At 38.4% G+C, this 23,946-nt stretch overlaps 2 protein-coding genes and 1 pseudogene across 4 annotated transcripts; 2 read left to right on the forward strand and 1 right to left on the reverse strand.

The window, feature by feature from the left end:
• The first annotated feature begins 809 nt into the window (after positions 1 to 809).
• On the forward strand, positions 810 to 5,352 carry LOC148421164 (perilipin-2-like; annotated as a pseudogene). Its single transcript, XR_015866097.1, has 6 exons — positions 810 to 927; positions 1,117 to 1,312; positions 3,021 to 3,103; positions 3,244 to 3,484; positions 3,567 to 3,703; positions 4,946 to 5,352. The product of XR_015866097.1 is annotated as a perilipin-2-like (transcript).
• Positions 5,353 to 5,641: 289 nt separating this feature from the next.
• On the reverse strand, positions 5,642 to 9,836 carry rps6 (ribosomal protein S6). Its single transcript, XM_088419044.1, has 6 exons — positions 9,678 to 9,836; positions 9,003 to 9,134; positions 7,520 to 7,730; positions 6,805 to 6,951; positions 6,164 to 6,321; positions 5,642 to 5,764 (listed from the first exon to the last, which is right to left on the reverse strand). Exons 1-6 carry the CDS (start codon positions 9,681 to 9,683, stop codon positions 5,669 to 5,671), a joined length of 750 nt encoding a protein of 249 aa, XP_088275170.1. The 5' UTR covers positions 9,684 to 9,836; the 3' UTR covers positions 5,642 to 5,668.
• A 163-nt stretch (positions 9,837 to 9,999) lies between these two features.
• acer2 (alkaline ceramidase 2) lies at positions 10,000 to 23,652 on the forward strand. Of its 2 annotated transcripts, XM_088419042.1 has the most exons (7): positions 10,000 to 10,098; positions 10,694 to 10,768; positions 11,042 to 11,156; positions 12,540 to 12,681; positions 13,094 to 13,231; positions 20,935 to 21,072; positions 22,098 to 23,652. In XM_088419042.1, exons 1-7 carry the CDS (start codon positions 10,015 to 10,017, stop codon positions 22,282 to 22,284), a joined length of 879 nt encoding a protein of 292 aa, XP_088275168.1. In that variant the 5' UTR covers positions 10,000 to 10,014; the 3' UTR covers positions 22,285 to 23,652. The 2 variants fall into 2 exon arrangements, with proteins under 2 accessions (XP_088275168.1, XP_088275169.1); XM_088419043.1 differs by lacking the exon at positions 10,000 to 10,098 and having other exon boundaries at positions 10,441 to 10,768.
• Positions 23,653 to 23,946: the final 294 nt, after the last annotated feature.

A 23,946-nucleotide genomic window follows, 5' to 3' on the forward strand; every position in this document is an offset into this window, starting at 1 on the left:
CGGCTTGTGACATCACATGACCAAAATCAGGAAACACATGAGACATGATTGGTTTTACCTTGGTTTTGAACTCCAATCTTAGAGGGCCGCAATCCTGCATGCTTTTGATGCTGCTCTCTTAAACACACTTGATTCAAATGATTAGGATCATTTTCAAGATCCTGCAGAGCTTGCTGTTGAACAGGCAGACTCATCAAAAACATGCAAGATTGCGGCCCATGAGGACTGGAGTTTGATGGGGGTTTATTTTTCACTTTTGTTGACATATTTCATTTGTGTGCTTCATTTTTATCACATGAGTCACGTGGTGCACACAAAAACTATTCCAGCAACAGTTTCAAAACATGGGAGCAGAAGCTAGCTGTTTAGCTAGCTGTTGCTGCCAACGACAAGAACAAATTTATGTGAATAAAGAAAAAAAATCTATCTATCTATCTATCTATCTATCTATCTATCTATCTATCTATCTATCTATCTATCTATCTATCTATCTATCTATCTATCTATCTATCTATCTATCTATCTATCTATCTATCTATCTATCTAAATAATTGGCGAATTGATTAGAATAGTTATAATTTTGTTTTTGTTGTTACCATTGACCTAATCATCAAACGTGGCATTTGGATGTAAAATAAGGCATTTATATATAGTTTCCAAAAAAGATGTGGCACAGAAATAAGACGAAGCAACAACGATCATCTCGCGAGATTTGCGACCGACTGGGATCGCACAAGTTGGCGTTAATTGGCCAGTCGCCGAAGCGTGACGATCGAAGTCTTCCCATGAATGGCGTTGAGAATACGGTGAGTTTGGCGACAGGTTTCCGTTTTGTTAACTCGTAAAACGAAGCCCAAAACGCCCTGTCTTGCTCTCACGTTGTTCCTTCTGCGTTTTTAGTTCGCGAACATGTCGCTAAACAATCAGGTGAGCTTAATTCACTATATTAACCCTTCGCATGCTGCATCAAACCTCTTCACAGGCGTCTTTGGGACTACGCTTTGGGAACTTCACTGCAGCACGCGTTGGGATGACAGGCGTCCGAACGGGACATAAATGGCCGACGGCCTGCTTTATATTGCAGTTTAAGTGTAATGTCTTGCTCGTGTGTCGCAGACCGCTGCTGCCCGTGTGGCCCAGCTGCCCCTGGTACGCTCTGCCTGTGCCAGCCTGTCAGAGCTGTACGGCGACACCAAAAGCAACCACGCCAGCCTGAGAGGTGTGTGCGAGGGCCTGGAGAGCAGCGTGACCCTGTTGGGCTCGGCGGCTCTCCACCGAGTTTCACCTGTCATCACCAAATTGAAGCCCCAAGGTATGGACTTTTTAAAGTAAGAATAAAATAAAGAGCATTGACTGGAGTATACTTGGAGCTATTCGTCCATTAAGTTAGATTTAAACATTATTTTAAAGGGAAAGTCAAGTAGAAAAAAAACAATTCTGATAAAGTAAGGTGCAGAAAGTCCAAAGGTGTATTGAGTAAACCAGCAATAAAGAAAGTCGGCTTCACGCAAAACTAACGAGGGGTGGGAATCTTTGAACGGCTCATGATTCAATTCACTTGAAGTTTTTCAGTCTGCGTCAGTTCAGAATAAATTATCCATTCAGAATGATTTGATTGACTGGTGTCTTTTTCAAATTATAGATATGCATTGAATCATCACAATCTCACAAAGACAGAATGACATATGAAGACATTGCATTGTCATTTTGTTGAATTGTGGCTGAATTGTGGCTTCAAAACCCATACAGTCTCTAAGTTTTAGTTCTTTTAATGATGCTCACGAGCACGTTTTACAGGACAACTTATTCTGTTCTTATTCTTCTCTTGTAACATTGTCACATTGTATATGACATGCCAGTTCGCCCTCTACTGAAGAACCTCAATACAGCAACACGTATATTGTTCACTATGGGTATACCACACCTTTTTTTTCGGTAACATTTAATAAGTCTTGAATTGTAGGGAGAGTGGGGCGTGCCGGGTTCAATTCCAGCTTCGGCCTTCCTGTGTTTGCATGCTCTTCCCGTGCCCTTTCGCTGAGCACTTTAGCTTCCTCCCATATTAAAAAAAAAAACATGCATGCTAGGTGTATTAGATGCTCTAAATTGTCCTTAGGTTTGATTGGGAGGGTTGGGATTGGGAATGGTTGGTTGTCTTTGTGTTCCCTGCGATTGACTAGCAACCAGTTTAGGGTGTCCCCTACTGCCTGAAGATAGCTGGGATAGGCATCATCAGCAAGCCAGCAACCCTAGTGAGGATAAGCGACGAAAGAAAATAATTGGATGGATGGATGGATGCATTGAGTGAATTGTGAGGAATGTGTATTTTTCCAATTACTGTGTGCAAAACCACTGGTATTTTTATTTGGATTGATTGAAATACCAAGCACTATGGAAGAAGGAAGCCTTTTTATTTGATATTGGTACTGTAAACATAACTAGATGGCCCATTTGTTTGGATAATGTTGCTAGCGCAAACGGGATTATGAGTTATGGCTAATTAAAAAAAAAACATGCATTATTTTCTGTTGGCGATGACAGGTCTGTCTCATCAAGGTTACTATAGTATACGAGTCAGCTAACGCATGATAACAAGGTAAATTGAAAATGTGAGGATGAACACGTATCTGATGAAACTTAATAAAAGATTTTTAGCAGCAAATAGCGTGGATTTATAGATGTAAGGCTTCGTATGGACTAACTGACGATCACTTTTACTGGACATTTGCATGAAAATGCTTCACGTTGTTCAAATATTCAGAATTTTAGTTTTTCTAACTGTCTGACATAAATCCCTCAGTTTGTTCTAATTGGCAACTGTCCGGCATTCGGTTGATTGAAGTTTACGCCACAGGAGCCCGACGGGCTTCTTACTGTGAGAGTACTGAACTATGAGTAGTCATCTCTCACATTTAACTGCGCAGCCTGCCACTTAGCAATTCCATATTATAGTCAATTGAAGCAAAAAACGCCGCAAACAAACAAACACTGACCTCACTATTACTTTTGCATTTCCATAGTTTCCTTTGCCAATGACATTGCCTGTAAAAGTCTGGACTGGTTGGAGGCAAAGTTCCCTGTGCTGCATACACCCACAGACCAGGTAACTGAAGTCAGGTTAGCTTACCGATAATTATTCCTGGGTGACACCAAAAGAACTTTAGGGGTTTCGTCCCATGTAACTTACTTGTATGTCTTCCCATGTGTTAAGTTAGCTCCTTTGCTTTGATGTTTGTCTCCTAGCTTGTGGCTGGTGTGCGGGGTAAGGTGCTAGAGGTGCAGGATGCGGTGAGTATTGTAGCCCACGGAACTGTGGACTGCATGCAGCATGCGGTCACCTGTATAATTGAGAGAGTGCAGCAACCAGATGAGCAGTCGCTGGTGGGAAAGGCTGTCAATGCATCCAGCATGGGACTGGCATCTGCACTGAACGCATCTGAGGCTTTGGTGGACCGCATGCTGCCACCTACAGAAGAAGAAAAAAGTAGGCGGCCGAGAGGCTACGAAGCAACTACTGTATTTTGGCTTGGCCCTAAACTCGAAGTACATTCATGCTGTGTTTATAGAGGAAGACGATGTCCCAGTGGAAGGTGCAGTGGCATCTGCGTTGGAGAGGACGTATTCTGTGCGACTGGTTTCACTCTCCGTTACGCTGTGCAGAAGAACCATCCAGCTGGCTGGAGCCAAGATCCATTCCGCTCAGGTCTTTACTCCACTCTGTCTACAGTTAAAGAACACGAGGCCTACTATTAGCTGTCAAGGGGGACCTATATCCAACATTTACATTTTAAAAACGCGTTACACATTTTTTGCTCAACAACGACATCTTCAGGCCTCGTCCGTAACTGCAACCCGTTGATGTAACTTTTGGGCCTTGATGTCTCGATCAATCACGTGCGGTTGAGGTGTTTTATGTCACGTATGTTTGTGCTTCGCTTACTTTTCGAGTAGAAGTGAGGCCGCCAATAGATTTTTGTTGGAGTTCTCCTTCACTTTCTCCATCAAATGTCTCGCTATGCTGCATTAGATGAAGTTGGACTTTTCTGATCTCCTACTTGGAAAGATCTCTAACGTCCCTTTAAGTCCGTTTCAAAATATGCAAAAAGAACACCTTCCACGAATACAGCATTTGAGTATGCGACCCAAGTTGTAAGTTGTTGAAGTGACTATCAGGTCAGGGCTCTGTACACATCAAAGCATTGCTTTAGAACTTAGTGGCAAATATACAGTATATATTTTTTAATTTAAAATACACTTTTAAACAAGTTTTCTACAGTTAAGCTCTCCCAATATTTGACAGAAATTTTAAACTTTTACTCGTCCCTTTAATTTAAAAAAAACAACCAAAACGTTCAGAAAATGCTTAGTCTCAGCAAGTCTCCTATATGAAATAAAAATGCATTTTTCACTATCAATGACAGATGCCAATATCCATCAAAATGCTTAATACCTGCCAGGCCAATTATCGGTCAAGCACCACATTAGACTGACATGCTTCTGTTCATTTCTTGTTTGTAGGCTTTTGAAAAACTTTCTGCCCATGTTAGTTTAAACAAGTATGTACTTATAGCTAAATATAATCTAGGCTACTAGATTTCCCTTTTTCTTTCGTCAATGCAAATGTGTGTCCATTTGACACGTGTGAAACTCTTGGCGCTCAAGAAGAGCTATTTTTCATGTTTTAAAATCTAATCTAAATGTTTCCTTTCTCCATCTCATACCTGTTAGTAATCCTGTTTTGAATCAGAAAGTAACACCTAAAATGTAGACTAGTAACCCTCAAGGACCAGTTAGACATGTTATTCAACAACTTTTACACACAGACATTAGATCCAGCTAACGGCGAGATTCGAACCATGTCTAGTCAATTGTGAGGAAACAGTTTTGATGTGGCTCTTTCACTTGTAGGGCAAATATCACTTGGATTTTTCACTTCTATTTGCAGATCATGGAGGCCTTTTCCACATCTTCAGGCCAGCTTCGCATCCTGAATACGAGCTGGCTGGCCCTAACATGGAGCCTGGAGAAGCTCCCGATACACGTGCAGCGGCAGATCGTGTCGGCGTTCTTCCACTTCACACAAAAGTACAATTTAAGAGAAGCCCAACGGAGCAGCTCCAAAGAGGATCAGAGGGCGTGTGTCATTGCAACAGCCCCGGAGGCAAGCTCGACTCCACACAAGGGCGACAAGAATGATCCGCAACCAAATTCTAACTGGCGAGCGAGAAGACCCGCTAGCATCTCTGTGCTCGAGAGCCGATCGACCCAATCTGAAAAAGGGAGTGCGCAGCGTTGACTGCTTTCACTTGGTGGTACTAGGCATGCATGTAAATAAAAGCACTTGAAAATTGAGAGATTTGTTCAAATGTTATTTCAGAGCGGTACCAACTTCTGATTTGTATGAAAAATTATGCACTTGTTCAAAATAAAATTAACCAAAAATAACTTCAGAATTAAGTTTAATTTCACGAGTTGGAGGTTCTAGTGCCCTAAAATGAGGGCAGCCTTACAACTCCTTAAGATCAACAGACTAGCACCAGTGCATTCTGAACTAAAAAGTTTGAAGCATTGATTTGCATCACATGGTTGGAAGAACCTATTAACCCACTCAATCTGTTATGGAAAGGATGAAACAACTGGATTTAGACCAAACATTACTTTATTGTCTTTACTTTTGGCTGGATTCTGACTTGGATGTGGAAGCCCTGAGAGACGAAAGGCGACGCCTCTTGGCGATCTGTTCCTGACGCTTCTCTTTAGCTTCCTGGTGATGTGAAGAAAAGGCATGTCAATGAACGCTTTCAAAACAGTTGGATACAAAGTTTCAAAATGAAAAGCACTACAAACATCTCAACCTAAGGACACTTTCAATACAAATCAGCCAAAAACACATTTTTTTGCATACTGCATTATAGTTTAAATGTTTGGTAACCAAAGTATCTGAATATGAATGACACTGGCTACCAAGTTATTTCAGCATACTATTTTCTTAATGGCTATAACTGAAAGGAGAAACTTGAAACAGGAGCCGTTTAATGAGGTGATCGTGCTCCCACAGCCAGAAATGTAAAGTTTGGTGTGACTGGCTAATGGGAGCATTCGCGCTCAAATTATTTGGTGAATATTTGAGCTCAAATGGGGTAAGGCAAGCTTGTCAAGTTACCTTCATCCTCTTAGCCAGCAGCTTGGCATACTCAGATGCCTCCTCTTTGTTCTTCTGGGTGCGCTTTCTCTTAAGGGAAATGCGGCGGCGTTTGTGCTGCAACACACGAGGAGTCACCAGTCTCTGGATCCTGGGAGCCTTAGACCTCTGCTTCTTTCCTGAAAGGTTAAAAACTGAAGTGAAACAAATGTCGTATAGGTGACATCCACAGTATCTCAGAATATCCCTGAACTTATAGATCTGAGACTCTACAACCAATACAGTTGTGTTTTTAAAAATTAGCTAAACTGCCAAAAACTTTAAAAGGAAAGACCAAAATGTTTAAAATATGTTCTGCGTAGCCCCACTTGGCAGTCTGATGAATAAAGCGTTTAGAGTAGGTGTCAAGCATCAAAATCAACTTCAGGGTAACCATTTTGCCACTTACTGCTGAAACAAGTTGAGCTAAGCTTGTGAACATCTTAGAAAACAGGTTTAGATTAGAGATCCAGCAGACTGTAAAGGAAATTATTGATTTAAACTCACGGCCCCTCAAAGATCTGTACACTGTATTGAATAAAAGTGAATGCGCTTCCAGGAATCTGAACCAACTTAAAGTAATATTCACAGCCAGATTTATTGACAAGGCGAGGGTGACTGACCTTCCTTAGTGAGGGGTCTCCTCACAACATATTGTCTGACATCATCCTCCTTGGCCAGGTTGAAGAGCTTGCGGATCTTGCTGGCCCTTTTGGGGCCAAGGCGGCGAGGAACGGTGCTGTCAGTCAGCCCGGGGATGTCCTTCTCACCTGAGAGGAGGGTGAAAAAAGGCAACTTAGTGAATTGTGTCATTCAAAAATGAAAAGCTGTCTGTTAAAAATAAAGCAGTCAAAGCATAGACCAACATTTACTGTCAATGTGAGAGGACTGCAGTTTCAACCAGCCACTGTTAGGCCTGGTCGTATCCGGTGAGTCCTCTACAGTTTCTCTGGCAACACACTGTCCCGCCCTGATGACTTTGGAGGAGTCAAAAGGATTCCACTGTGTGCCACGAGCACCCACCAAAATATTCAATCAACTAACTGCTTTGACATTGCCATATTGGAAAAACATTTAACAATGAAACCAAGATTTTTTTTCAGGGTGGGCTCCAAAGTTTCAGCCACATGCATTATACATGGAGACAAATATTAATGAAGTACTGTCAGATTCTACCTAAATGTTCATTTATCATTACAGCAAACCACGTGTGAGACTACAAAACATTGTTTTTGACTTCCCATCAAACCTTATGCGTTCAGAATTGTGCCTTGTGAACACAATTCTGAACGCATTAGGTTTAATTGAAAATCAAAAACAACATCCTTTAAATGTTACCTTTCTTGACAATGACCAAGTTGAGAACACTAAGGTTGGCATCGACGATGCAGCCGCGGACGGACTTGCGCTTGCGCTCGCCAGTCCTGCGGGGACGGTAGCAGGAGTGGCCCTTGCTGAGCAGCAGGCGCACACGACCGTGAGTCAGAACGCCCTGCTTCATGGGGAAGCCCTGCTTGTCGTTGCCTCCGCTTATGCGCACCACATACCCCTGGAAATAGAGAAAGGTATGAGGTTTTTGATGCGCAAGTAAGTCTGTTGTAAAAAATTAATTTGTTACTTTATAATAGCCATGGGCCGATAACCGTGTTGACAGTTTACAGAGGTGTGTGTCTGTGTGAAGTGGGGTGGTAATAATTGTTGATACTGTCAATAACCAATAATGAGCACTCCACTTTTTGGCTTGATCATACAAAGGCTGCATTTAAAGAGAGCTGAATATGACTGGCTGCTTGCAGGATTGTCGTAACAAACCAACTCTCTGAAACTAAATGGCAAGAACTTTTTTTTAACCTTTTAGTGTGCAGGGGGGATAAGGTGGAGGTCTATGTCATAATCCTCTCAGAACTAAACAGTATGACATATTTTCATGTTTACATGATGATGATGCCCACTTCTGGGAGATGAATGGAAGAAGCTTTACCCATCGGAATCAGATTATGATGCTTAGCACCCTTTATGATCTTACAAGATAGCTCTAAAAACACAATGTTAAAAAAGTCAAACGAAGATGCTCATTTTTAATCAAAAACACAAATTTATGCTGATGCTAGTCAAATGAACTTACACTCTGTATAATTATAGTGGCCACAGGTGATAACTGAGTTATTTTCTAAACGTATATCGCGTCATTATTTTAGGGGTTCTTGTCAAATTGTAGTGTGCATCAATGTGGATTCATGGAAGCGCAGTGCTCTTCGGTAATAAGAATATCACTCTTATTATGGAGTTATACTTAGGTGGCATTTGTGTTTCTGTTTTTATGTTTATAAACATATTTGTTTTGGCATGCATGGAGGATAAGAAGGGGGTCTTTGTCTTAAAAATAACTTAAAAAGAGCATTAACTTGCTAAGAACAATAAAAATGTTAACATATCAATTCATTCATTTATTTACATGTAGTGAAGATGGTACACATTTCTTAGTGTACCAAATATTCAAAATTTTGTTTATAAAGACTTCCGCTCAATGGAAAAAATTGAGCTGTAATTTTTGTACTGTACTGTGACACCGTGATATGTTTGCTCAAGTTTATCATACCGTCAGAATCTGATATTGGCCCATGCCTAGTTTAAAATAATCACTTATTTGGCAGGATTGCCTGTGAGAGAACTGCAATTTTAACCAGCCACTCATAAGGCCTGGTCGCATTCAGTTCTCTACTGTTTCTTTAGCAACACCCTGTCCCATCTTAACGACTACAGGCCAGTCAGAAAGATACCACGGTGTGCCATAGTGAGCTCCATCAATGTCACATCTTACCTTCCACTCATCTCCAAGGGGATCAGCAGCCACCTCAGTGGCCATGCGCTTCTCATAGAAGGTACGCAACTTGCGTTCATCATCCACTTCGATGAGCTTTTGGCAGCCAGTAGCAGGAAACGAGATATTTAGCTGCAAAACAACACATTAAAGGTCACTGACGTCCAGTTTTTACGGCTACCAGTAACAAAGTAGCATTGCAAATTTAAGCAACTTATTGATAACTCGTTGAAATAAAAAAAAAGCCGCCAATTATTAAGTTATATCTTTAAAACGTTCTATACACAACGCTTTGGCAACGGACGGCCATTGCTCAGACGATAAAGCTCGCAAAGTTCAATAATGCTTACGAAAGCACCAACTCGTATATCAAAGCTTCAGCAGTGACCTGGATTTTTGACCGATACGTTGTGGTAATAAGACACATTTAGGAGCGTTCAGTCGGTCAAAGAGACAGACTGCGCCTTGCTGTAGTTCTATGTGAGACGCCATGTTTCAATAAGCGATTGACAGTGCTAGTTAGATATGCAATCAATGCTCATCCTCAGCGACGAACGGCTTATTGACAAATTTTTGAAGGCCGCTTTAATTTCAACAATAATTGCATTACATATAACACAATATTACTGGGAAAATAGATTTCTAAGAACTGTTACGTTTGACCGAATGTTGTACCTTCATGTTGCCAGACCGGCCCGACCACGGTCCGCCACGAAAAAGAGGCCGGATATCCGCTCCAGGATCTCACGTAGTCTGAAACGTTCTCGCGAGAATTTACACTGAACTACTTTACAAATAAAACATCGTGACACGAGCGCGTGCAAGACAGCGAAGAAAATAGTAACTAATAGATATGTAAATGTGCGGTGTATGCACTCATTAAAATAGTGGCTAAAAATAATACCAATTGATTGAATTCAACATTTGAAGTCTAGACCTGGGTTTTGCAACAAATAAACGTCTCCGAGGCTCATTATCCAAAGAGTTCCGCAAAGCCAAGAACACTTTTACCATGGTCCGTCACTTTGTCCGTTTAATTTCTGATGCAGACGTTCATCGACAAACAGACGCGGCGAGTAACTTCTTCATTTGCAATGTAATTGCCTACTCATTAATACCGCGAATAGTGCTGTTTTTATATTCCTTTTTATTAAAATGTGTTGCCGAAAACATTGTAGGGTTCTCTCTCTCATCTGCTTATCTATGATCGAGGGCATGCTATCCCAGCTGTAACATCACAGTCATTGTCACTTTTTAATGACGACCACTAATCTCGTAACTGATATAGTCATGTGACTGATATAGTTATTTGTGAATATCGTTGCTCTTAAAAAAAACAAAACTAAAACTAGTGTGTGGGGCACTGATTTCTCTAACCTAAAACAAGTACTCTTTGGCTGGCAAAGCAAGCGTCAACGTGCTGACGTCGAAGGTTACGTAGAACAGTTAACAGTAATCTCAAGTCACAGTGCAGACGCTAGATAGTAAGCAGTCTAAAAAAAATATTCGCATCATTTGACGTGCATATGCGCGCCACTTTTTATGAATGATCTTGATTCCAAAGACGAGACATTACAGATTAATCTCGCGTGTTTTTGTTTTTGCGTGGGACGACGATACCGTTCGTTCCCCCGAGCGCAACTAGTCCAGACATGAGTAACGTTAATCTGATTTTCTGGGACCACTTGCAGGCTGGCAGCTCCGATGTGGATTGGTGTGAAGGCAATTACCTTATTTATCCGGACATCGCTGAATTTTACAACACGGTCAGTGAGCACTTTTGGCAATACCCTTGTGTTTTTTTGTTTTTATTTTTTCCCTTATTGTTTTGCATATTAAAACAGCTCAGCCTTCCTTTAAGAGCTTTCGCGTTTCTGGTTTAGTTCTTTTTTTTGTATGGAACTGTTGCCTCTTTCGAGACTTGATGTTTACCGTTTGGGCTGCAGCATCAAGTTACACATGACAGAGAAGAGCCTCGCACGCTGAAAAACATCTGCCTGTATGTTTTGTTTCTTATGGGTTTCCCTTTGTCATTTCAGATCAGCAACATTTTGTTTTTTGTTTTGCCGCCCATATTAATGTGCTTGTTTCGCCAATATGCAACACATTTCAACAGTGGAATATACCTCATTTGGACCCTCCTGGTCGTGGTGGGTAAGTTGGTTTGAATGACGTGATCTTTACTGTGAAATGAGAAATTTCCCGTAACACCACTCAGTCGCCGCAGCAAAATAACACCTCTGTTCTCGACAAAGAATTGCATTTTAATATACACAATAAATATCCAGTTTACTGTAAGGCTTAAATCTATGGCAAAACCGGTCCATATCAGTTCAGTATGGATTTTTAATAAATAAGAACAGTCGATCTCGAGTTAAAGGAAATTGTTTTTTTTTTTTTTTTCAAACCTTAGTGAATGGTGCACATTATTAATAAATCCAATTCCCCTACTTTGACTTATAATTGAGTTTGTCCGGAAATAAACACACAATTTCATGGCTACTAAAAGTTATATTTTCAAATACAAGCTCCACTAGTTACATTTTACTTTTTTGCATTTGTAAAATTTTAATTTTTACAATAACAAAATAGAAACCCATAGTCAAACTTCTAAAACTCTTAACATTATGGCCCAATGCTTAATTCTTGTACAGTAACCAACCGACGAATCAATAAGTATAATTCTTAACTGCAGTATCAATACGCATTGAAAAATATGGTTTGAAACCACTACAGTCCATCATTTTAAGACATTTTTTAAGACACAAAATCAAACACAAAACTTGCATAAGAAACTATGCTGGGATCCTGTGTCATGTGCTGACATAGCAATATTGTGTTTAGCATCCAGGACAGAGACGAGTGCAGTGTGCACATAGATCTCTATGTACCAGGAAAAAAGTTCATTATCCAGTTCTATAGTCACCATCATAGTCTCATTAGCTGCAGCTTGAAGCTATTCTAAGTCATTCAATCCTTACATAATGACTAGATTTATTCATTGGTTGAATAACGACAACTCTGATTGGATCTAATTTGACTCAGTATACTTCAGTCCTGAATAGCACTTCTGTATGTGACAACGTCTTAGAGGAATTATGATTCCTTGTTCCCTCAGTGTTGATGACCGAGAGTAACCCCCTCCTTCCTTTTTCCCGAATGGTTGCCTTACTGAGGTCAGAAAGCAGTAGTGTGAACCAAAAAGCTTTGTGTGTGTGTGTATCGTAAGACCGGGTCATGTTTACAACGGATTGTCTCTGCCAAGCACATTTATGTTGTTTCCCTCTTGGAATTCATGAACTGAATCAATATAATATGCATTTTTCAATGAATTTTCACAAAATCAGGCTCATATCTCTGGAAATAAAAATTGAGACATCAATATATTCTAATTCTTCACTTAATTCCCTTTAACGTGGTATATAAGATACGTCAGATGGTCTGCATCTCAAATCCACATCAGATTCCAAGCTTATTGGCACAGTGATCTCTTATCTAATTAGTACATATGTTTTTTCACGTCCCCCTATACTATAGGTATTGGATCAGCATACTTCCACGCTACACTCAGCTTCCTGGGCCAGATGCTGGATGAGTTAGCCATTTTATGGGTGCTCATGTGTGCCATCGCCATGTGGTTCCCCAAAAGATATTTACCAAGGATGTTCAGGAGAGATCGGTATGGAAGTTATTTTGGTTGATGATTGATTAATGACCTTTAGAAGCGTTGAACATTGCATTGTTAACCTTTTGTTTTTTACATTTTTCTTTTGAGCCTATTGAGCCGCTACACTACTGTATATGGCTTCTGCTCGCTATTCTGTCACAAGACATGTCTACTGCTGTCACTCCTTCAGTTTAATAATAGGCCGGTCTGAGATAGCTGACACCAGTAAAAGCTTCATCACATGTCCTTACTTCCCTTTCATTGTCACACACACGGTTGTGTTTGCTTTTATTACCCATGCAGCTCGATATTATTGAATTTCAATATGCTGTAGAAAAAATTCTTAACTAACAGTGTTCTTCTCAATTGAGATAAAAGCTTTTTCTTTTATCTAAATTTGATTTGCTCTTGCTCTTTGCTCTAGATCAAGGTTCAAAGTGGTCATCGGCATCCTGTCTGGAATCACTACGGGGTTGGCCTTTGTTAAACCTGTTATAAACTCCTTGTCACTCATGACTCTGGGCATCCCATGCACTGCACTGCTCATCACCGAGCTTAGAAGGTCAGTTGTTACTTGGTTTTGCAAACACTGGTGCCAAATGCATTTTCTGAAGTCATGAATTGCTACCACAGTACAATCGTTTTGCATGCCACATTTTCCACTACATTGCACCTATTCTGTTCAACACTCTACTTCCTCTTGACACTTTTTCAAAAGCACACATGGTATTTTACAGACTTCCATCGCTTTGTATTAGTGCAGATTTAAAATGGCTTAACTTGAATCACACCTCTTATTTGGATGAATGCACATGAATAAATTGTTGTTCTAGCAATGTCACTTATTTGCATTAGCAACAAGTGAAGCCATCTTATATTGCCGATGTTCAGATTGCTAAATGACTGAATGGTCGATGCAAAGAGTCAAGTTTGTTTTTTGAGAGGCTCTCATTTGTCTATTCAGGGATCCTGGCATTGCGACTGTAATTACAGTATCAGTTACATTACTGTATCATTTACAGTGTCTTCTTGTACTTCTGTTTTGGCGGTTGCCAAATATTTAGGTGTGACTAAATTTCTGCTCTTCGGTGGTGATTCAAAATAAGGTGGATTGGCCATAAAATCACATAGTTTGGATACACAGTTTTATCATGTACCTTTCATCATTTAGTGGAAGTGCAATTGTATTAGTCAAGTAAAAAGACAGTCGAAAATGTGTCATGAAGAGGAAAAAGGCAGCATGGGGGTGAGCCTGTGCAAAACAAGGAGACAATAAGAAATACAGAACTTAAGGGGAGGCAAAAATACATCTTTTGGAACAATCCGACTTTGCACTGCAAGCCTTTGGGAATTTATTTTTGGTTTTGTTTTGCGAGTGCCCTCCTGATGGGTATTGAAGATTTGCTGGTAGTTGGCAGTTTCTCAGGGACACTCAGTAGAATTCTACTTCCACTGAAGAACGAGACTACTTAAGCACACGGGAAACGGTTTGAGGTATTGGTGTGTTGCTCAAGGACACTGCAGCAGCGTCATCGGGAAATGCATGCAATGCATACATATGAAATAAACAATGCGATGATATAATAAAACATGCCATGTGTATCCAACCTTACTATTATTCGTGGTTGTCTACCCAGCCTTTCAAAAAAGCAACAAATATGCCAAATGGCTTCCGGAGAATGACATTATTTTTCAGAGATTTTGAACACTCCAGAGCATTTACACATTTATTCTCTAGCTATTTTGACCTTTTTATTTTCAATGAAATTGACCACATTTGGGTATCTAGGATTTCCGCCTGACAAGCAGCAATGATATGTACATCCCGTATCTGTTATGTGTTGTTTGTGTATGCAATTGCACAGCACTTGTAGATAAACGCAAAACCAGTCACATTTACACAAGTCTTCAATGAATATAACATGCTTTTTTTTATATGTGTGAGTACACTGCACTAGAATAGAATATCTAGAATAAAGTACATTCAAAAATCCTGGCGAAAAATTTGCAGTCCACGGAGTATGCTCTTGGCAGGCGGAGAGCATTGTAATCAAAGTTTGCTTCTACTTCTAGTTTGGCCTTCAGAATCACATGGCAGGTTTTTTTTTAAGATTAATTATACGTCCTATACTTTATTTTGATGACTCTTTACATTGTATATCCTCACTTAAGACATAACAAATATGAACACATATAGAGTTGTGTACTTAAAAATGGTGAAATAACTGAAAACATGTTGTATATTGTAGTTTCTTCAAAACAATCATCCCTTACTGTGATTACTGCTTTGCACACTTGGTATTCTCTTGATGAGCTTCAACAGATAGTCACCTGAAATGTTTTTCACTTCACTGGTGTGCCTTATCAATGTTAATTAGAGGAATTTCTTGCATCTTCAATGGGATCTGGACCATTACTTGTTTTTGCAGAAGTCAGGTTAATAACACAGCATACAGCCCCATTGGACAGCTGCTAAAATTCATGTTTTGGTCAACTGTGTGTGTGTATGTTTGTGTATTGTCAAGGGGCAAATGAGGAGTAGTGTCAACATGCAGTCAGCAGTACATTAACATTCCCTCCTTTCACCTTCTGTTCCAAAGTTACCCCAAAGGCATATCATGTGAAAGAATGTTTCTTAAAACAATTAATCGGCCAGTTTTTAATCTGCAGCCTTTCCTTCTGTCTCTCCGGTTTGGAGTTCCTTTTACCTTCAACCACTCCTCAGCATTGCTACTTTTACATTTTATTATTCTATCTGATGATAACTTTTAACATTATTGCCGGTGCCAGCCATCCACAGAAGTGGATTTTAATTGTTGGAGAGAATTCCTGCTGCCCTATTCCGTCTGACTTTTGCCTTTGCGAAGTACGTGACATGTTGTTCCTTTTGCTGTGCGACTAATTTCCCCTGACTTGCGTCACATCCACAGGGACATGAAAAAAAATATTTGATGTAAACAACATTCCATTCCACTGTGACATGATTGTGAGGGCAACAACTTGAATCATAGGATAATCCTATAAAAAATACAGGTTACATTAAAAAGGGAACAAAAATGACCAAAAAAATAAAGTGAAAACAAATTGACAAAGTAGAACTTTGCTTCTTAGAATAAGATACCATTAAAAGGAAAGTCAAGTCAATAATTTTCTCAACAATAATATGTTCCATCCGTCCTCAGGAGTATAAAAACGGTATTCTGACTAATATAGTGTTGTAGAATATGATTGAACCTGTAAAACCCACCTGCTTGTATCCATCTCATGGGCTTATCATTTTGCCTTTGTATTGCCACTTGCTACCTACTGACAATAACATCACAGTAGCTAAAGGCTTAGCTTGTGAACGTCACATGACCAAAACCTAAAAAAAAGGTCAGCGGTGATGATGTGCGTAGGACACTTATCAGTGTGGCATTTGTGAATGTGGCAATGTTTGCTCACTTTTTCTTTGCCAGAACTTTCCTTATCTCATATTTCAAGGGCATCTTCTGTGCACAGCCCTGTTCAGATGTTGATTGGAACTATTCATAATTTCCTCTGGCTTTATTAGAGTGAATTTCAGAACGTGTCGCAGGGCTCGGTATATGAAAAAGATTGGGGATTGGATTGTGACAAGTAGAAAAACTGCTGGTACTTGCCCGGTTTTTTATTCTTTTTTTATTTTTGTACAATAATGTGGCAGAAAAATGTGTCAGAAAATGTGTGTGTGTTTTTTATTGCCCCCTTAGAGACAAACAATGCATAGTCACACTAAGACGGAGTTTAAAAATCATAGATGAAATATCTGATGTGTGGGTTTCACAAAAACAAATGATATACTTATTACTCACTCCTAACACAGATTTTTAGTGGACACATGATATGGATGCAAACCTGCAAACATAGAATCACTGTGTGCCTAGGAGGTGTTTCTTCACATTAACACTGAACACAACTCAGTTTATGTTCCATTTCTATTGATTATATTTTATTAATGAGGTCACTATAGCTATACCATGCTCTCTGAGCAGCCCCTTTTCAAGATACATGTAGTATACAGTATATTTATGTGTCCGTTAACATCACACATATTTTGGCTGAACTTGAAATTCTATAGCATTTGACTTGAAAGCTGAAAAAAGTCAATTTAAAAGAAAATAGCTGGTAGAGACATAATGAACCGATAGATAGAAAAAAAAACACAGTCATAGTCATTTGATTGATGAAAATTTTTATTCCTCATAATGGATGTTGCACTGAGAGAAAACGAGTCAATGTCATCTCTGTACTCTATACCCATGACTTCTTGGAAACTCCAATAATGCAAATAGTGCTGGTTTGGTGCAAAACCAATGTTAACAGATTGTTATGACAGCAACAACAATAATAAAAATAAGAGGAAGCTTTTTTTTTTTGTATATGTTGTTAGTAGAACATTCATAAAAATGTCCCCGTCACTTCCCTCTTTTTTTCCCCCCTCTAGTTTTTCATTGAGACTCTACCCAAGATAGAGATGCCACCTCTTTCACCACTTATCTGTGCCTCCAACTGTCACATGTTCTTGACTTATACCAGCATCCCCCTCCTCAAAACGAGTTCTGGCGCTGATTTGTATCGTGCATGTTTTTGTTTTCCTTGTGGTGCGTTGTGCTAACAGTTGCTGTATTATAGACATACTACTGAGAAATAAAGCATCTGGTACATTGGATTTGTTGGAAGGAAGTTCTTGGGGTGGCCAACATGATAAAAGCCAAGCTTAGATCATGCTGATGACTGTTTTTGGCAGAAGTTGTCCTTGTGACATAACAGACATGATATACCGTAGATACTCAAAGGCATTTCCTTTTGGGAAGTATCACAAACCAGCTATTCTTCAGTATTTCCTTTTGCCCGCGAGTAGCCTCTCCTATCTGACAAAACTCAGGATGTCTTTTAATGTAATAGATTGATTTATTATTAGCAGAGGAACATACTGTACGTGACCCCTCATGTTTTCAAAAAATTTCAAAAATTTACATCAGGGTTCTTTGTTTGTTTGTTGGTAATTTAATCTTTTTGGAACAGATATACTTCCAGTCCAAATTAAGTCAACGTTTTTGGAAGAAATGACAACATGCATTGAATCTAATTTGAGCCAACCATCATTTTTTACACTTAAAACAGGTGTTCTAGTAAAATATCTTTGATATGCTGTTGTAGAAATACTGCTTTTCAGAAATCAAAAATTGTTGTTGCCCTTCAAGCTGTCATGCAAATGAGAGATGCCACCAAGATAGTTTTCAGTGTATTTTCTCTTCATCATCAAGCCACTAAATTGCTCTTGTCAATAAGCAGATCTTTGTATGTGTTGCATATTAGAAGCTAACACAATTAGCTTAGGCTAATTTGTGCATCCAACAAAACTCAATGAAGCCTTATATCTTGCCAGGGGACAGGAACAATTCAGTGCTTGGCCCCAAGCATCCCATCATAAACTAAACACAAACAAGTATGTAAGTAAGGTTTGTTTTTAAATGTATATCAACTTCTTTATTTTTAAAGAACTAGAGCAGCATTGGTAAACAAAGCACAAAAGCCGAGCAGTTTTTGTGTTCCAGATTACTTTGTGATGGCAAGATGTAGCTGGGTTCATGCCACATGTTGTTTGTGAGGTCTCAACCAGCTGTATCCATCCATCCATCCATCCATCCATTCATTTTCCTCAGCCAATTTTTTAATACTCCAATATACATTTCAATGTGCAGTGTTCTAAACCATGGAAGTTCAATGGTTGGTTTGTTGCCTTAATCAAGCATTTGTTGTTTTTATATATATATATATATATATATATATATTTCTCTTCCCAGTTTTACTTTCTCCTTGGTGTGAGGTCAATCACAATGGAAAGCTTGTCATTGAGCATGCGTGTGTCACAGTGACTGTACTGTTAGCCAGCAGTGGGCTTATGTGTGTGCATGCTTAGGGACACAACTAAGAATAGTTTTGTATCAGCAGCAATGTGGATTAATCTGTCTGAGGGTCACTAACATGGTGCAAAAGTGCATTTATGTAGAGTAGTAGATCAGAGGATTTGGCTTGCTACCATTCTAAATATGGATGGAAAAATTGCTGTATTAGAAGAGAGCCGTTAACGTGCAGTTTAGCACGCTAGTGTGTAGAGTAAAAATGGAGCAGTTAAAACAGCTGGAAGGCTTGAGAACCATCTGGGAGATTTGTCAAACGGGAACACATAGCTCAGTGTTGTCTCAAACACACCACCCAGGCCTCTATGGTCAAGCCTAGTGATTTGCATTGAACAAGAGGGGCTGTTTACAAATCGCAAATGATCACTTACATTTTAAAAATCAATTTATCTGCAGCCATAATCTAAGTGGACATATAAATCACACTGACATTGTTTGGAAAAATGTTGGCAAACTCGAAGAGGATTGGATAAATGTTTTCTCCATACACACATTAAGGGTGAATTAGTGAATAAATGCAGGTAATTGTAATACTATTTTTTAGGAGAACTTTTTAGTTGGAATAACGTTTCAATCAACAAGCCTTCAATGTTGTTCTGTGTGCTTTTTTTTTTAATTAAAAAAATGTTTTATTCTGCTAGTTGTGATCCATTGAAGTCAGTATCCATTGAAATTCATTTAAGCGCCAGCATTATATACTCATACAATACACATACCCACAACTGTCACCTTTATAATTTGTTTAAATGTTTTTTGAACGGAAGAATGAATGTAATCAGTGATGTAGCTCTATTGGTACTTTGCATAGTAAAATAAATGTGATGTGTTTTCACAAAATCAGGCTTACTGTATGTCTCCAAAATGAAAATTGAGATATTGATACATTTTATTCTACACTCAATCACCCTTAAAGTGAAGTATAATATATGGAGGTAGCTCAAAATTTGATGATTATTTTATGATACACTTTGATTACAATTAAAATCTTTTGGCTGCTGGGAATATAGATTTGAGACCTTAAGAGTTTTAGTTAATAGAAAATGGACATCTCTGTAGAAGTTTTGTCAATAATACTTTTGTCCTCATGACAAGGATGGTTTTGTGAAAACACCGCACAATTAGTCTCTCAAATTTTCACACCATAATGCACATTAACTCATCATTTTTATTTAATACAATGTTTCATCATCATTTTGCGAGTCTCTTTTGACTTACAGTATTTTAGATTTTGTGACTTTTATATGTAGCCAATACCATTTAGGGGTTTCCCAATCTAGCTTTTTCACTTCTGATATGATACCAATATTGCAGTCCAGAGTAGTATCTGATACTGATATCAATCCAATGCATTATCATACATGCTATAATGTCTCTGTTAGTGTGGGATGATAGAAGAGACGAGCGATACTATTTAAAGAATAATAATCAGCAGCAGTAGATATGAGAAAAGTATGATTTTAGAACCATGCCTGTCAGCCAGCAGGCAAGTTGGAATGAACCTTTGAAGCTTTGACCCTTCTGACTTTGACTTTGATGACTTGGACAATTTTGTACAGACAGTACTTGTTGGTATGCGAAGAGTCAAGACGAACACTTGGAACAGCATGTTTCTTCATCTTGGCACAACCCATTTTTTCCAAACTTTTGGGTTACATAAATTCAACCTCAAACATGAGACTATACCGCAATTGAATAAAATCATTACAAAATAGTTGAAAGGACCCTGAGAAATAATCTTTATAACAAAATATTTGAGATTTTGATACTGTGAATTGCAACACTTGAAATAATTAAGCTTGAAAATGATCTTATATTAGCAAGATATTGCTATGGTTGTGCGTCTCTAACCAAAGATGATTTTTTTTTTTTTTTTATGCATCACGATACCTGGTGAAAATATAATTCGATATTGGAACATTTATAATTGAAACTATTATATTGAGTTCAATTGAATGGTATGTTCCTCTACGGAATGGCTTTAGGCTTTTCCATATTTTTTAAATGTAACAATGTTTAAAAGTTCTCCAAAGCAAGTTTATTCAATTAAAAGAAGCAACAATTCATACGTGGTGTGCGTCTCTCATAAAAGATGATGTGATACGTATCTCCATACATTCAGGGTATGTATATTTTAAAATGTAATGATTTACTTCATTTTGGTTCAGTCAAAACCGATTTTTCGATTCCAATCGTTTTTCATTACACTGCTTGAAGATACATATATATGCACTATGCAGCATGTAGGACTTTTTGACATTCATTTGTCATTCTTTGGTGTACAGTAGTGGTTGTGTTTCTCAATGTTGTTTATTCATCACAGGTGTGAAAACCCACGTGTGTTCAAGCTGGGCATGATCTCAGGGATCTGGTGGGCTCTAGCTCTGCTCTGCTGGCTCAGCGACAGGATATTTTGTGAAATGTGGTCATCTGTCAACTTTCCCTATCTGCACTGTGCTTGGTAAGCTCACAGCACAGCCCATAATAAACCAAAACAAGTATGTGCATTTGGACATTGAAGGATTACATTTTTCTTATGGTTTGAAATGCATAATGTATTCCGCAATTATTAATGTAGTTGGTGCTGTCAGTAGATTAACAATTGAGAGAATAATTTATGTCGGGAATTAATTGATCTATTTTTTTTTTTAATATCAACTAAAATGTTTAATAAAAACCCTGAACCAGAGCTTTTTTTTTTTTTAAATTAATTTTGATACATTGTGTTATTGTGATTGACAAAAAGATAAATATACACCAACATATATTGACCAGTCTTTGGCAAATGCAATTGTAGCCATTTACCTTTAGTTTTGACCATCACATGAAACGGTGCCGTTTTCTTTTCTCCACATGCCGTAAATTCTGAACTTTTTTCTCATGATTTGACCTCTGTGGTTTTATACTCTGCAGTTTTTCTTTTTTTTTTTTTTTTTTTCAATTGCCAACAGGGGGCAATCCACCCATAAAGCAAATGTGTGTATCTGTTAATGCTGTCAATTTATGGAACAAACATGAAATAGAACTGAAAGGATGTCAATCAATGGCTGTGTTCAGAAAGAGTTTTAAAAATATAGCATTAAAATATACATTTAGGTGGTAGGCCAAACTTAAGATGCTTCTGTGGTGAGCAAATGTTTTCTTACAAAGAAGTCATATCACTACATTGATCAAAGGTGCCGTCGGGGCATTTTTTGTTTTTTAACCTAAATTCAGCATTCATCAATCAGCCTGACAACTCTCACCTGCTCTTCCATTTTCATGTCAAACACAATGCAAAACAAGGAATCTAATCAGCATACTGAAAGTGTGGTTAGAGATTAAAAAAAAGGTTAACATAATTAAATAGCACTTTAACTATGACTATAATTAATGTGAATTAATCTGTTAAAATGGCACCTGTATATTTAATGCTAAAAAGTATTGTCTGCACAAAAAAGGTGGAACTTTGTGTGGAATGTCCATGTATATGCTTTTCTCTTGCAGGCACATCCTCATTTGTCTGGCTTCTTACTTGGGTTGTGTCTGCTTCGCCTACTTTGATGTTGCTAGCGAGGCCCCAGAACGAGGTCCTGTCATCATGTTCTGGCCCAATGAGAAATGGGCCTTCATTGGCGTCCCTTACGTTTCATTCCTTTTTGTGCACAAGAAATCGGCTATCAAGGTGACTTAAGGTGATCCACGACTGCTCAGCTGGTTGCACTTTAACATTTCTCACAGGGTCGTGACCCATACAAGATTCATCGCCAGACCGAATGGCTCCAAGAAGCTTTTCAGATTGGATTACAGAGGTGGTTTTTATTTTGTTTTTTCACAACAGTTGCCCAGCAGTACTGTCAGAAGAACAAAACGTGCCACAAATAACGTAACTTGGGGACATTCTTGGTGGCTTCCAATGATGTCAATGTTTTTAACATGCCATGAAGCCTGCCAGGAAGAACATGCAATATGTTATTCAAGTATTATGCATTTTGTCCTTATTAAGTGTTTTGCACATGGTATGTTAACTCAGAAAACAACAATGTATAGTGTCAGGTTGCCTTTACAAACTTCTGCATCTAATGGATGCACTCTGGCCATTATGAAACCAGCATCACAGAAAAAATGCACTGGATACAACCACTACAAAACCAGCTGCTCAGTTCAGTGCAACTCTTCCACTGATGTCCTTAATACAAGCATGATAATGTGGTTGACTGAAAGAATATATGCTTGTACTTAGCCAATGATGTCTTTGTATATTAATGAATGATGAGCCATATAACCAAAATGTCCAAAAAGTGAATGTTGACAAAGATGGATTGGATTTACCAATGGACAAACTGCAAACCACAATGACAACATTTCAGGTCAAGCATTGTTATCTCATTTAATAATTAAGCTGTTGGTAATTTTCAAATGCTCTGTAGCTGTTTTACATCGCATTTGATGGAAGTGTTTTTGCCATCGTTGTTGTTGTTTTTTCTTTGTTTGTTTTTTTGTTTTTTAATTTAACATACTGCAGCATGTTAAATGAAAACACTTCCAGGAATCTCAAAACAGGTCTTGTTCTTTGGGGTTTATTTATTCTGTCTGGGCACACAATATTAGAGTAAAAGCATAGAAAATGTATTATGAGTATTATGTGCAAAGAAGTCTAACTGGATGATGTGTCACGAAAGAAAACCAAACCGCAAAGTTCTTCTGTGAACGTGGTACATTATACACTTTATGCTACGCTGGCATTCATTTCAACGTTAGGAAAGCAGTTGGCTTATTGTCAGCTTAAGTCCGAAACGGATTTATTAATGAAATTACAGTTAATCAAAGTAATTGGACATATTATAATGACTAGCCTAAGTACATTAGTTTATTTGACCAATAATCTTTTTTTAAAGGGAAACATTGGTGCTATAATAAATACAATCACCTCAAATGGTTGTATTAAATGTGAGGAAAAAAGTCTCATGCTAACTCACTTGCACACTTGAAGGATCAAATGAAAGACTGCCACAGAAACTAGTCTTGATGTTTCAGTAAAATTTAAACCCCAAATATTAAAAAAAAAACTAATATATATATATATATATATATATATATATATATATATATATATATATATATATATATATATATATATATATATATATATATGTGTGTGTGTGTGTACACGCAGCATATGGAATATCAATGGGTCGCTATAGCGTTATTACTTCCTTTGTATTGCCAAATACTATTTTTATTGCGTCCTCCAGTGCGGACATACTTACAATATTGCCAATGTGAGTAATGTCTCGTTGTGGAGCTGAAGAATACAGAATTGTGTTGTTTTGAGTGAATCGCAGTGCACACTGTG

Source organism: Hippichthys cyanospilos, chromosome 7, assembly GCF_059441005.1.
Source record: "Hippichthys cyanospilos isolate Australia breed blue-spotted pipefish chromosome 7, RoL_Hcya_1.0, whole genome shotgun sequence".
Lineage (NCBI taxonomy): Eukaryota > Metazoa > Chordata > Actinopteri > Syngnathiformes > Syngnathidae > Hippichthys > Hippichthys cyanospilos.